Below are 15,274 nucleotides of genomic sequence, written 5' to 3' on the forward strand. Positions count from 1 at the left end.
TGGCCATTTCAAGTTCTAGTAAAATTAAACAATATCTTTTTCTTTCTCTCTATCTATTGGATGCTCTCCAATCACTGATGCTTTAGGTGTCATAACTTCATAAATAGAAGGCTAATACCCTATTTTTGATTCAACTTCTGCTTCAACATCTTTTGATTTAGCAAAAGGAGGATTACGTTGAACCTATTCATCAACGAAATGTTTAGACCCTATTTTCGATTCGGCTTTTGCTTCAACATCTTTTAATTTCACAAAAGGAGGATTACATTGAACCTATTCATCAATAGTGCAATCAAAAGGGTGTTTTTCCTTTTGAATGGTGGATTTGTATTATATACAATCTAGTTTGCATAGGAACAATCAATGCTCCAATCATAAGAAGTGCAAATTTTGGAGGATTTCTCATGAACTAGGTCAAAAGATTGTCTCATAGTGTCCCAAGTGTTTGTGAATTCACTCAATGTGATCCAAAATCTATCCCTTGCACACTGGTTACAATTTGTTTGTACGACTTAATGATGCAAGGCAATACTACGGATACTGTAGAATATAATTTGGACGACCTATACAAACTCTAGAGGCAATTCTACAATGTAGGTCTATAGAATCAGCATGGTCGCAAAAACCAATCGACATGATTGAAAATATGTCTCCTACATCTAGCTAAAGAGTCTGTTAGTGGGGTTTGAAGTTACAAGATTATATTAGCCACAATCCAATCCACTAAGATTCAAACGACTTATCAATTGGATGCTTGGTGTATATTCCAAAACCACCTTTCCAAATGGATCCTCATGAGACTTGCCCATCCAAAAATTCAAAATCACTCTGTGTGATCCAAAGATTGTTTCATGCTTTCAAGTTAAACTCCATCTAGGTGGTCCAAATATGTAAGGCAATATTAAAGGTAGTGTAGGGTATCTTGAATCATGAGGCTTTGAATTCTAACACTCAAGTAGGATTATGCAAAGAACTCCATGAAGTAGGTTATTGTGTATTCTTGTAAACTAAGTATTGACACATCTCCATAAATAGATCATCCTAACCTATCTCCATGAAGCAAATCCTAACCTATCTCTTGAAGTAGGTCCTAACATGGCAAATTGGCCATGTCTAATGAGTTTCCCTTTTATGAATGAGTTGATTGATGTTGTAGTCACACTCTAAGTGATCTAATATTAGTGTAGGATATAGATACATATGCCAAAAGTCATCTTATTGAGATGGGTTTGGCCTATTTCAAGCTCAATTGTGGTGATCTAAAAGTCAAAAATTTTTAACACCTAGAGTCTACAAAGTCAAAATAGGATCTCTAGAGCTTGTTTTGGTTGCAAAATGACTAGATTAAGTTAGACAAGTCTCTATGGTCCAATTGAGTTGCTTGGCTAAGTGTCAATCAAGGCAATATCTAAACTCTCAAGTTGCAATCAAGGTGATAATTTGACTATGGAATCGATGTCTATGCTCCATGGATTGTTATATGGATGTTCACCAATAAGATCAATATGATTCAAGATTCAAATCCATGAATGTAACGCGCAAGAAAACATAGTTCAAATTGAAGAATTCACGCTTTCAAACAAGACTTCATAGCATACATCAATCAATGAATAGCATACAATCAATCAAGATGATGCTTCTTTGCTATGGTTGTTCCAGATTGATGCGGATAATCAATCTAAGATATAGAATGTTGTAGAGATGATTCGAGAAGAAAATAACAATGCTTTTGACATAGCTTCCCTAGTGTGGTTTTGATGCAACCCGATCAAGGTGAAGGTCAATTTCAATGGGCTGAGTTGTTAGTGATGGCTGAGGATGAACGTCTACCATTTGGATGGAAGTAATCACATGGGGATGCAGCCCATGTGATGACCACCTTGAGTGGATATGCTTTGTCTACCTTGATCAAGGTGGTCCAATGGAGGTGACACATGTCAATCAGGGTGATGGATCATACTAGACTGGACAGCCTAGAAAAGCATTGTATAGGATGCTTTCACATCCATTCACATGGCTGAGTGTACTTTCGAGGATTTTGTAATTGAACACCCTTCGCAAATGTATGAGGAAGCAAGGAAATTTTCTTTTATCTTGATCGATGGCTTCTCAATGGGGGACCCTTCACAAAAGAAATAGTTGACAGTCGAGGGCCGGAGGAAGGGCAAATTGCTTCAGGCTGTTCAACCAATCTCTGGCATTCATTTTCAAATTCCACCAGTCAGCTTTCTCAAATTGCACCAGAAAGCGTCAATCTATTGGGCGGAGGGATCCGTCAGGTTAAAGGGGGCTGTCAATCTACCGGCCCCCGACCCACAGTGAGTTAAAACACAGGCATCAATAGAGGGGCAAACTCTCAATATGGAAAAAACACACGGTAAGGAGCGCAGCAACTCAATTCTTCCATAAGAATGGCAAGCACATACATGTACAACAAAATTTCTGGGTGGTGTTGATTTGTACGACCAAGCTGATGCAGGACATTGCTGTTGGTGGGCAGAACTCTCAAGTCTCTTGATCCAATTCTCGAATCATTTACAGATTGTGTGATTATCCTGATGAATATTTGCAGACTCTGGTGAGAACTTGCCGTGCATTACCGGAAGAACCATGGTGCTCTGACTGGTTTCTACTAGCAATGGCAGCCTATTCTTCATAGATCATGCATTGACTTGCACGAAAAATTTCTGTAGAGAGTTGTCCCAAAACCAAACCCTCCAATCTTTTAGCCCCAGGTCCAGGTTTGAGTATATTGGGATCACCATATTGGATGCAAGGATTTGACCATCTATGTGAACCACCCATGCACCAGCCACCAGGTGTCACTTGGTCCCTCCTCCTCCCCAAAAGCTCTTTATCTATTTTATCAAGAACTAGGTCATCTGACTTGAATTTCCTAGCAAAAGCTGCTCCGCTAGCAGTCATGTTGTTAAAATGTTCTACACTGAGTGTGATTGGATGCTGTTTTGGTGGAGAGTCCCAGAGTATGTAATGTAAATCATGATTTACCGTTGTATTTCGATACTCTCTGCTGTTACATATTGCTGTATGAAAGTAACCTTCCGGGGAGGACACAAAATTGGCATAATACATCAGTAAGGTCCGAGGTAGATTATCCCAGCCCAATACACAGAACTCCATAAAGCTCCTCGTCAGAACCATCCATGCTGACCCTGAAGTACAAAAACGGCAGGTTGCTAGAGAGTTAAAGATACTAATAACAGAAGTCAACTACAAAAGCGCCTTCTGAATCAAGTTCAGCATGCAAAAGAACTCTTTATGGCAAAGGAAATGTACTAAAAGTAAGAAGACACCTCTGTCACTGTACAAGGTTATGAAAAAGTATTCTGAGTTGAGATACGTTTGATCCCCTATAGATATTAGCTTTATTGTGTGCAAATGCCAAATCCATTATTCCACATCCACGAGGAGACTGACAATCTCTTCAAATGTGTCTATAAATAGATGCAATCAAAACTGAGCGATTTAGATTTATTGGAAAACAGATGTTGCAAGGGCCACAAGAGAAATCTATTAACACATCACTTGCTTCCAGTGTCAATTATCCACCCGATGTTTGCAACCTACAAACTACATTCCTTGCCAACTATGGCTTTTTGTCTCACTAACATTTGCATTTATAAAATTTGTGTACCATTTCTCCAGTAAAATACATTTTTGTTGCAAAAAAGGAGGTACAGCATGAGCTCGTTTGCTAACTTACTCTGCCTTTGGATATGCAAATTCACTCTGTGTGAAAAATGAAGCCAAGCAGCAATAAGCCCTTTCTTCTCTTTCTATGGAGGTCTCAAAGACATCCACAATGTCTGTTCAAAGGGCTGCATTGTGGCAAGGCCATTGTTTCAATCCATTGCAGGCATTGTGCATATGTATCTTAAAATACTTAGCAGCTTCTCTATGAAAGAGAACTTAAGACAGTATAGAACAAGGCAAACTCGCAACAGGGAAACAATCCCTAACAATGCTGAGATAACACTGTCAAAGTCTAGAGTGTCGTACAAAATTCTAGTGTGTTCTAGGAAAAGCTTGTGTCATACAAAAAAGGAAAAATGGCTTTTCAGGGCTGTTTAATGAGCCAGAAAAATATGATAATCTGAAATGCAAATTTTGCGAGCTCCACAGCCCCTCTCAAGCCCAAAAAGTGAGATCAAGGAGAGTGAAGAGATGGCTCAGCCCTAAACCAAAAGGTCCCACCCAAAAGAGACTAAGGCATTGGGACAAGGGTGTCACTCTGGACTACCCAAGGACCAACCACGATTGTACAGGCAAGGGTATCTTCATTTACGTTTCCCAAGTGAATGGAACTTAGTCTATTTTTTTTTTCTTTGAACTAGCTCTATGGTTCGTACAAAAGTGAGACCCAAAATACACAACCACAATCAAGGATGCCGATATAGACATATAGAAAAAGTAGAAAAATAGGAGTACATGGTAAATGTAGTATGGTAGCTTCTCATGATCCAGTGTGAGTAATGGAGTGCTTATGAATGCTCCCCTACATGAGGTAAAAGGAAATCATGCTATATAATGCATGGATTTTCACCTTTAAGGGATGCTTACTTTTGTAAGCCATTCCAAGGGCCCAACGTACACACAATGCAAATGCAAAGGAGTATTGTAAAAAGGGGCATGCTCGTGCAAGAAGGTGCCACTTGCCAATGCTCTCATGGGGGAATTGTTCATTCAATCATGTGCCCTTTTACAAGAATATTAAGATACAAGGTAATGCAACAATATTTCATTACATGGTATCAAAGCTAGGTACTTACTGAAGAAACCTAGACCCTTGATCAAAAAGCCCATCATCAAAAACATGAACTACAAAGGGAAGATGACATCAAACTATGAAGATATGCTAGGGTTTGCACTGAGGAGACACAAAAAGTACGACCATGACTAAAACACAAAGACTCAGACAGTGAAATGCAAAACTCAAACCCGAAACGCAAAATGCAAAAACACAAACACAAACAAAGAAGACAGAGAACTCTAAAGTGAATGGATAAATGTTGTAAATGAAGGAAATAATGTACAAGATGCTCAAGGGCAAAGCTGTCCAACAACCAATGGCTCTCATGGGTTTTGGTAATTTGCTATTTTGGGGCTTTTTTAAAGAGCTAATCAAGATGTAATGAATTTTTAGTTCAACACCCCCTCTCAAGCCCAAAACAAGAACCAAAAAAGGGATTGCAAGAAAATTTCAAGCCCGATGTTACCCCAAGGTGTCCCACCCCAAAGCAGCTAGGGCATCAAACTAAGGGTAGGGATGTCCATTACAACCATCCTAGGGTGAAAAGAAGTGCTCACTTGTGGATACATGGAAGGCGCAATGTTAAAAGGTGACATTCCCTCTAACTATGTACCATGGTGCAAAGAGGTAGTGAAGTGAGGGTAAGTAGAATATGGTGTGGAAAAAGAGAAAATGCTAGGAGCAGAGATGAAGAATACAACTCCTAGTGAGCTCGATGCGGAGACGAAGTGTAATCCGAGGTTTTGGAATGAAGAAGAGAGGAGATCGAGATGTGGATCAAAAGAGAGTGGGATGGTCAAATGAAACAAAAGATGTCAATATACTTGATGAACAATGTCTACTTTGAGAAGCCCCTCTATTGATTGAAGTTTATATACTAAAAATCCCTTGCACACCAAAAGGAGAAAAAAGAGAGGATTTTGATTCATATAGCTCTAAAGGGTTGTAAAAATCTAACACTGAGCTTCATTGAGATAAAGATGGTGGGTCGCCAGTCATCCCAAATGTCATATGTCCTCCGCAATCAAAGAGGTAGCCAACCTAATCAACCAATCCGAATGGAATCGCAAAGCTGGTAGGAGGGGTGTAAGCTCGACTATATGTAATGTGCAAGTACTCTTGAAACTCCTCTGTCAAGAGACACAAATCTAAAACAAGAGAAGAAAAAGAGGGCAAAGGTGAAGGTGGAATGTCATCTTCCTTGCCGAGTTCATAATGCCTCCTCAAGGCCTCCAATGATGGAGAAGCCTGATAAGACATCACCAGATCTTGAGAAGGTGTCTGAGATATTATAAATCAATTATATCTCATTCATGTACCTCACACAAAACCAAGCATCCACAATATCCGCAAAATACTCTTTACAAGAGCACCGGCTCTGATACCATGTGAAGATATGCTAGGCACTAAGGAAACACAAAAAGTACAACCACAACTAAAACACAGACTCGCACATTGATGCACAAAACACAAATAGAGAAGAGAGAGAACTCTAAAGTAAATAAATGAATGTTGCGTTATGATTGGCTGCTTAACCAATTTCACGTTGCATAATCCCTAGAGAGGGCTCTCATTGTCTCTTCTCAGAAGGGGCAACAACGACAAGGCAAGAAAACTCAATCAAAACCAAGCTAGTGAGTCACAAGGAAACTCCTTGTCATTCTTAAAACCCAAGTGGCAAAATGTACCAAAGAAAAACAAGTATTGCCAACACTATCAAAAGACTGGCCACCTTGAGAATGAGTGTTAACCCTCAATTGGATAACCCCCAACAGGGGAGGCAAGGTGGTAGTAACCAAAATCAAGGGCAATGGCAAGGCCAAATCCATCTTGCCACCGCTCAACCATCACAGCTAGTACCATTCTCGACTCTAGAGGGCATGTCTAATTGGTTTGCTTGACATGAGGCCCACCTCGTCTCCATGGAGACATTAGAGGTTACGAGTTTAATCCACATTCACAAGTTACCTCTTAATGAGGGAACCACAAAGACCCACTCTACCCAACCAAGCACATCCTCTCCTGTTTACATCATGGATAGTGGAGCCACCCATCATATGATCCCCATCCATGATATTTTTATCTCCCGATCCCTTGCAACCAAGAATGTCCAATGTGGAAACAACTCCTTTGTCAAAATCCATGGTCTAGGTTGCATTAAGTAAAACTGACTATAGATCTCATCTATGAAGCAATGAACATAAACTTACAGCATACACAATTCAATTCGGTAAAGAAAATAAACAACACAAAGAACCTAAGAGCTAGAGTGCTCTTGCAAAGTAGACACCAGATTAGCCCTCAAGGTGAGCACCCCTTACGGTATTTCTTAAATACTCAAGATGAGCCTTTACATAAACCACTTACAATCTACTTGTGCGATCAATGCAACTATTACAGAGATCGATACTCTTTTTGCTACTAATTCCTCGCATACTTCATTCTTTAACAGACTAGATCTACTCCAACTACTATGTCTTCAATTGCTCTCACCAACCTTGACCAACAAGCTTTGAATTCGTCTCAATCAAACACTCAAACTAGTGTGTCTTCAAGTATACAAACCTATAATCACTCCAATGTTGACCAGCATGACATTAAGAATGCATCCATGGTCTCACTATTGCCACACTACAATCAATGAGAAATTCACACAAATCTCAGTCCCAAATTGATCCAATTTACCGAATAAGGCCTTAGCCTTAATTGTCAAGCAATCTTGGAGTTTTGCCCTAACCAATGCACCCTCATTATCAAAATGAGATCATTCAAACCTATAAACCTGTTGTCCATAAATCCTAATCTCTAACATGCGCTTATCTTGAGATTGGATATTGAATTTAATGCTTTCAATGGCTAGAAAATCAAATCTACATGTTTAAACACACTTTTCATGTCTGCCTCGAATCTTACCCTATCTTTTGCATGAGTTGGGCTAGGAAAGACCATTCAAGATAATCAAATGCTTTCTCTAGGTCCAACTAAATCATTACTAATTCCTAATTCGCATGTTGGGCATAATCCATTTCCATTTGCATATTTAAGATATTATGCAAAATGTTTCTCCCCTCGATAAACCCATATTGAGCAAGATGCACAATATTAGAAAGATGTTGATGCAACCTATTAGCCAACACCTTTGTAAAAGTCTTATACATGTTGCCCATCGAGGAAATAGATCTCCAATGGTTAAGAGCAAAAGGTGAAGGCACCTTTGCAATCAATTTAATAACACCCTCTTTCCACAAGGTAGGCATACTCTAAGTTGTCCAAACTTCTTGACACATAGTGGTCAAGGATGCCACTGGTTGATTTGCAAATTTCACAAAAAATTCATTGTTGAGGCCATTCCACCCAAGGCTTTTATCCTTGGACAAATGTACCAAAACATCAATCACCTCATCCTTGCATCTGTTTGTATCAAAGCACAGAGCTACATTAGGTAAGACTTGATTCTTCATCAAATCATTAAACATAGACCAAACTGATGTATTCTATTTAAGATGTGTAACTACAACCCAAGTAGATCCATAAAATATTCCCTTCACATTTGCACAATAGCTTGGGAATCACTAACAATTTGATGGATAGAATTTGCAACCTTACTACACACTCCCTTGCAAAAGAGGCATGCAAGCCACAATAAAACTTATGAGTCTGGCAATTGTTATCCTACACGGGCCCTCTGAGAAGGCACTAATCTTAGCCTATTGATTGATTGCAATTGAAAATCTTTAATGAGATATGGCTATTGCATAGGTATCAAGAGTTGATCATCCAGAGAATCAACCAAAAGTGAATGCACCAATGCTAGGAGTTTCTCAATAGCATCCAATCTTTGCACATGAAGTGGAGCATGATGAATTTCATATTGTCCAGCAACTCTTTGCATATTGAAAACTGACAAGTCAAAAGAGGAGTTTACTGAGCAACCAAAGTCATTAAGTATACTCTATTACATTAATTCCTATTCTAGTTCCCATTTACAACCCCAAAAAGGCCTTATTTGTATCATTTATTAGTTTCTCAACACCACCGAGACAGCCACGGAACCATCCTAGACAGTTCAATGACTTAGGTGCCTATAAATAGGGCATGGGCATTCATTCACACTACACACATCCATCTCTCATCTATTCTCACTCCTCCTAGTCATTCTTCATCAACTTCTTCACCTCTCAGCACTCTCCATTGCTGTCCACACTCATAGACAAAGGACATCTTAGTTCGTGGAAGTTTCTTGTGTGCTGCCCAGCTTGGCACCCTATTCTCTTCATCATCAGGGCTGCATTTTTGTTTCAGATCTACTTGCCAAGCTGCTACCTCTTCTGCTGCACACTGGCAACCATCATCCACATGCTAGCAACTCATTTTCAGATCATGGCAAACTGGTGTCATTCTGCCCTGATTTGCATTTTGCTGTGTTAGGGTCTTCTGCACCAGCTGAAGGCATCTCCAACCTCCTTTGTGCTGTGTTCAGGGCCTGACCTGGCTATCCAGCAGTATCTCTCAGCCTGCTACTCATTCGAACTCAAGATCAGCTTTCAACTGTGTTTTGCCCTGGTGGATACTCCCTAACTGGTGGTGACATCATACTTTAGATTGCAACAAGTTATCAGCCCTCCCTGTGCCGCATTTTCAGTGGATAGATATATATGTGCAATCAACATCATCAGCGGCGCTCTCCTTTGCCACTAACAGCTCCCAAGGACTGTATTTCGCTCCCTCTACTACTGTAGTCTGTCCTTCATCTTCCAGTGGTATACTTCAACATTCCACTACCCATAGACTGTGTTTCGCTCCCTCCACAGAGCAACTCATTTCCTCGCCATTGACACCTCTACCTGAAGGCCTGCGTTTCACTGCCATCACCATGTACATCCCTTCTAGGTGTTGTCGCCTGATCAGCCAAGACAGTGAGGTCATCTCCAAGCTTTCAGCATGATTCATTCAGCACAATTCAATGTTCATCATCCTTCATTCTTTTTCTGTGTTTTGAGTTTTCTTTGTCACAGTGTTTGTTGTACACCCTCTACAGAGCAACTCATTTCCTCGCCATTGACACCTCTACCTGAAGGACTGCGTTTCACTGCCTTCACCATGTACATCCCTTCTAGGTGTTGTCGCCTGATCAGCCAAGACAGTGAGGTCATCTCCAAGCTTCGCTCCATTGGATCAGCATGATTCATTCAGCACAATTCAATGTTCATCATCCTTCATTCTTTTTCTGTGTTTTGAGTTTTCTTTGTCACAGTGTTTGTTGTACACCCTATGTTTCTCCCCACAAACTGTACCATTTCTCAGCATGGTAGCAAAGCATACTGACACGTCTCAACAACAAGAAATCTTCCTAATACATCCCTTTTAATCAACACAGACTGAAGTTTCTTATGCACAATCATCAACACACCATAATGCTTCACTTCTAGGACCCCCGCATAAAACAACTTGAAACCACAACAATGAACTATCCTTCCAACTTCTTTATGACTTTTATGCTCAACAACACATAGAACTATTAGTAGATTAGTCAATTCATCGTCAATCTAAGTCTATACAAGTGGCCTGTGCAATTTTTTTTCATTGTTGATCACTGGGCACCAATTTATTTTGACCAGGATGTGGCTGACTAGTTATTCCTGATCTGGCCAACTGCATATTTTGGGCGTTTTCAACTGGCCAACTTTTCCTTGATTATTGGCTATTTATTGCCAAGCTCTCTTCTCCTCTATCATTCATCATCAGCATACTTTGATATCTTCAAGTCCTATTGGAGAGAGGGAGCCAATGCCAATGCCCACTCAACTAGTGACTCACTTTTGTATTCAATTATCTTGTCTCGGTATATGGATTCTATTTCTCGAGCATTCTTCTAAGTTCTCTTTGCAATGTATCCTCTTTCTTTGCATTGTCACTCTTCTCTTACGTTGTCTCATCTATTACAGAAAATTCTCACACTTCCATCACTGCACCCACTTCTGACATGGCATCAAGAAGCCGTCTTTGGGATTGTGGTGCTGTTTTCTATTGTTGCAAGTCTACCCTCACCAGGGAAGCTGAAGGCCATCAGAGCTGACAAAGGCAGTGAGTTTACCTCAAAGGAAATGGCTTGATTCTGCGCAGATTGAGGGCATAAATGTCCGAGATAACATTTTATTTGCTTGAAACAAAAACAAGAAAATGAAAATGTTTCTTCTATGTCAAGACTCGAAACACCTTTCAAGACTGGGGCTTCCTAGGGTAGTTTCAGCAGCTCACAATGTGTTACAACATTACACCTTACTGCTTTGCTCCTTTTCGTTGACTGTGTCATTTGTCTCTTCTTCTTTAGATCTGCTATTGTCCATTGTCCACTTCACCCTCATCCCTCGTCCTTCAGTTCTCTCATGATCATCATCTCATCCTTCAAATCTGTGGTGCACTCAGGTCCTTCGAGCATCTATTAAGAGCATTCACTTGTCACTGTTTATACTATGGTGGTATAGGTTTCAAGCAAATCATTGTTCTGTTATGGGATATGGTGGTGCATCTTTTTCCCCATCACTGTACATCTTATATTGATCATCCATGATCTGGAAGAGGATGTAAATGGTGTAAATTTAATGGGTGCTAGGTTCTTCATTAGGCTTCTTATTGGGCACCCCTATAGGCAATTGGGCAGCTAATTTAGGTCTAGCTCATATGTCTCGGGTCTTGTCCTATAGCCTACATATACTCCACTCATGCTATATCAAATTACCTCCACTTGGAGAAAGGTGTCAGTCATCACACATGCCATCACTTGTGTGGTTTGAACATTATATCTCACGTCTTGTGTTATGGATTCCATTTCCCGGTCATTCATTGTTCGATTTCTTATGTTCTCTCTTTCATTGTTCATTCCTCTCTCTGTTTCAGAATATGTGATTCCGTTGCTCATTCTCACAAAGACTACATGATTAGTTTGAGCCCATGAGGAGGAGGAGAGATCCCTTCCTTCATACTTGAGATGCCGGCACCCTCTTTCCTTTAGTATCACATATGGTTAGGTATATAGACCACCTAATCAGATCAAAATCAGTCTTCACTCAGCCCTTATAGTAGAGTTTTGTTTTATATCTTTGGTGCGTGCCAGTGGATTTCAGTCTTTTAAGTAAGTGTCTATGGAAGTGTTCAACTCTCAATGCACACTCATACATGTTTGTGCGTGCGAGTTCATACGTGTACACTGTAATCTGAAAGACTAGTTCACATATTAATCTCTTCATGTATGGAGCATGTGATTTGCACAAGGGTAATTGACAGTCAGAGAACATGCAAGTTTATTTCACACACAGATATTATATCACAACAAGCACGTCAGTTGCAGTTCCAAGCCACAAACTAGACAAATAAATACATACCAATAAATAATTTGAAGGACTTTGGAAGAGATCGGCGCTGTGTAACCCAGAAAACATCCATTTTCTTGCTCATGTACAACCCTGGGTCAATTATCAATGGCTTGGCTCTTTGGAACCTGCAACCTCCATAGACATATTCAGACACATAACACCTATACCAGTGTGAAGTTCTGATTATGGGATCAAACTTCAGAGACTCTGCTTAATGACTTACTCTCTCCACCCCAGATCACTGGTGTGTTCAATAAAGTTCAGATCCTTGGGCAAGTATGAAAACACATGAAGTAGGTCTGAAAAACAAGAACATATGATGTCAGGTTCAATAAGCAAGATCCATGCCGAACTTGTAATAATCGAGAAATGGGCTCTTTCAATACCATCTTGAGTAATAAGGGGATAATCTGTGGCACTTAGATTTATAAACCAGTCCCAATGCTTGCTGTACTTTAGAAGAATGGCTGCTCCATGGAGGGTACAGGCAATCATGGAAGGTCCTTTGTACGTTACCAGGTTGGCCTTTCCAACAACATGCACATTCCCCGCCTGTTTAAAGGCAGCATACTCCTTTGCAAATTTAGCGAGTGCAATCCTGTCTCTGTTGGGTGCTTCAAGGTCCAAATGCATCAGGTAGTGATTCCTGGGATGGTAAACGGCCAACAAAAGCCTCTTCATGCTTGGAGCATCGCCTTTGGTCCCTGATATCAAGTACGCGAATCTTGGTGGGATAGGCATGTCAGGGGCTGAGGCCTGTGAGAACATGTTGCTTTCATTCATTGGGCTGAAGTTGATTTCGGTAGACATTTGCCCATAAGATGAAGCTGAGGAGGAGAAGGAGGCAGAGGACGAGCTAATCTTGAAAATTGCAGCCAGAATAAGAAGAAGAGAAGCAACGATGGTGATGAATAGAGGACGCAACCATTTACGTTCAAGCATCGCACACCCTACAGAAAAGTGTGATGTCTTCTTCATGTTAAAAGCATCTGCAGGAGGAATGGAGATGGGGATCAAAATTTCGGCTGCACGACGGGACGACAAGTATCCGGAGCTTGATGAAGGAAGGTGGTTTTCTGAATGTCAGAAGCAATCACACAAACCGCAGATTAGGCTACACAGGCACTTGGCGAGGGGTTCCACTGTCCCAGAGAATGCAGAACGGCATTAATGCAATGGTGCAGGGCCCAAACGATCTTCACCTACATAGGGGGAGAGCTACTATGCAGATGTTAGATAGACATCAAGCAGATGTTACATAGACGTCAAGTCGGTCGCCCTGAGATCCTTATAGAGGAGATGAAGCTGCAGATACCTGCAAATTAGCACCAGATGCTACTTGAGCAGAAGAAAATGCATCTTGCAGGCCATCAATACTGACAAAACAAGAATTGAACAAACGAAAAGATAAAACAATTAGAAGGATACATAATATGGAGGATGGTCAAGGTTGCTTTAGGGTTTGCAGAGAGGGCTGCTCTGTGCGAGGACGGACAGGAATAGCACAAAGAAAGCCGGTTAGACCTCACCTGGAAAAAAACAGCCATGGGTTCCAGTCTTGTCCGGGTAGAGTGACCCGAGGGAAGGGAGGGGAGGGGGTGTTACTCCATCGATGAGCTAAATCTGTCTTCTCCAAAAGAAACAGAGCAGAGCTGGCCATAGACCGGAGGTGATCTTGATGGGATGGGCAGAAGGAGCTCCTCTGTTCTGTCACCCATACATTTTGTGAGTGAATGAAGCACCGGAGGAAGGATAATAAGTCCAATCCAGAAAGAAGTGGTGGGTGTCTGAACCTGCAAGCAAGTAATCGAGTGGCAGCCGCAGCTGCCCCATGCGCATGCTTCAGAAACAAGCATTTACAAGCCAGAGAGACTAGCTTAAGTTAAGCTTCTGTTCACGTGCCCCCCTTGACAACATGCCTATGACAAGACTCCAAAAGAACACCATATTGCTATATTGTTCAAAACTTTTATCTCTTGGGAAAGAATCTCAACTTAAAGAAACCAAGAGCCAAGACACACTCTAAGTACATGAACTTGCTTATGATGTCAAATGAACTCGACCCTAAGCGGTCATGCACAAGCCACAACCCCATGATGAACCCATAGCTCAAACCAATACCATTGGGCTATGTAGAGGAGAGAGAAATAAGGAAAGCTAGCTTGCACAAGAGAAAGAGAAGGTTGCATGCAAAGGGACAAAGAGAGAGAGTTGCATGCAAAGGGACATAGGTTTATTGTAAGGGTGAGCCCCTAATGTCTATCATCCACTACCAATGAGCGTAAAGGTGTTTAGGAGAAGATAAAAACATTGTACGAGGAGAGAGAAACTATGGCATACATCACAGAAGGTGAGAGAAAGGAGGAGCCATTACCTGTCCAATCCACTTTCCAACAGGGTACAAGCTCACAAGGATGGGACATGTGCGAGTAAAACCTGACTATGTGGACTTGTACAAGTCAACTAACCTGAATGTGTCCCAACTATGAATGGCATGTTGCATTCACTTCGTCCAATCAATGTGATGTCCTCATTTTTGGAGTGTACTATGTTTACTCTCTGAAGTCCCTCATTCCCCGGGGTAAAAGTCAAATGGTACGATACATATGCAAGTATTTGACAATTGTGCCGACTTGTGCAAGTCAATTGACCTACATGTGTCCTAGCCCCAATTCTACTTACACAACATGTTTATGTCTACTTAGCTTTGTTGTGTGCTTAAACTTCTTCTTCTTCTTCTTTTCTCTCTCTCCTTTTCTTCTCTATCTCTCTCCCCCTCTCTCCTCTCTTTTCCTTTTTTCTTTTCCTCTTTCTCTCTTAACTTTTATATTTCCTCTCTCTATAATTCTCTTTCTTCTATGTTTCCCTCTCTCTCCTCTTCTTTCTTTTTTGCTCTCTCTCTCTCTCTCTCTCTCTCTCTATTTCAAGTTTTTTTCTCGCTCTTTTTTCTCTCTATATATTTTTTCTTCTCTATTTTTCTCATTCCTCTCTTTCCCTTTCTCTCTCTTTCAAATTACATATTTCCTCTATGTCTCTTTCTCTGAGTCAAAAACTATATCAAAAATGGTTTAATTTAAAAAATAATATTCCCTTTTCTCTTTCCCCCCTCTCTTTGTCTTTTCCTCTTTCT

General features: G+C 40.7%; 1 protein-coding gene across 1 annotated transcript; it reads right to left on the bottom strand.

Moving 5' to 3' along the window:
• Window positions 1–2,364: 2,364 nt before the first annotated feature.
• On the bottom strand, window positions 2,365–14,071 carry LOC148016277 (beta-glucuronosyltransferase GlcAT14B-like). Its single transcript, XM_087664790.1, has 6 exons — window positions 13,938–14,071; window positions 13,674–13,851; window positions 12,531–13,459; window positions 12,368–12,443; window positions 12,154–12,269; window positions 2,365–3,173 (listed from the first exon to the last, which is right to left on the bottom strand). The coding sequence occupies exons 3-6, from the start codon at window positions 13,120–13,122 to the stop codon at window positions 2,647–2,649; spliced, it is 1,311 nt and encodes a 436-aa protein (XP_087520916.1). The 5' UTR covers window positions 13,123–13,459; window positions 13,674–13,851; window positions 13,938–14,071; the 3' UTR covers window positions 2,365–2,646.
• Between the last annotated feature and the right edge of the window lie 1,203 nt (window positions 14,072–15,274).

Source organism: Lygodium microphyllum, chromosome 23, assembly GCF_053477565.2.
Source record: "Lygodium microphyllum isolate KBCC chromosome 23, Lygodium_microphyllum_v1.1.10, whole genome shotgun sequence".
Classification (NCBI taxonomy): Eukaryota; Viridiplantae; Streptophyta; class Polypodiopsida; order Schizaeales; family Lygodiaceae; genus Lygodium; species Lygodium microphyllum.

What these genes read in the sequence shown, in the direction of transcription:
- LOC148016277 (XM_087664790.1), bottom strand. Translation starts at nt 13,122, where the DNA reads ATGAAGAAGACATCACACTTTTCTGTAGGGTGTGCGATGCTTGAACGT. An exon ending in TCCCCTTATTACTCAAGATG is followed by an intron (nt 12,444 to 12,530) that starts GTATTGAAAGAG and finishes CTTGTTTTTCAG; the next exon opens with ACCTACTTCATGTGTTTTCA. An exon ending in AGTGATCTGGGGTGGAGAGA is followed by an intron (nt 12,270 to 12,367) that starts GTAAGTCATTAA and finishes TGGAGGTTGCAG; the next exon opens with GTTCCAAAGAGCCAAGCCAT.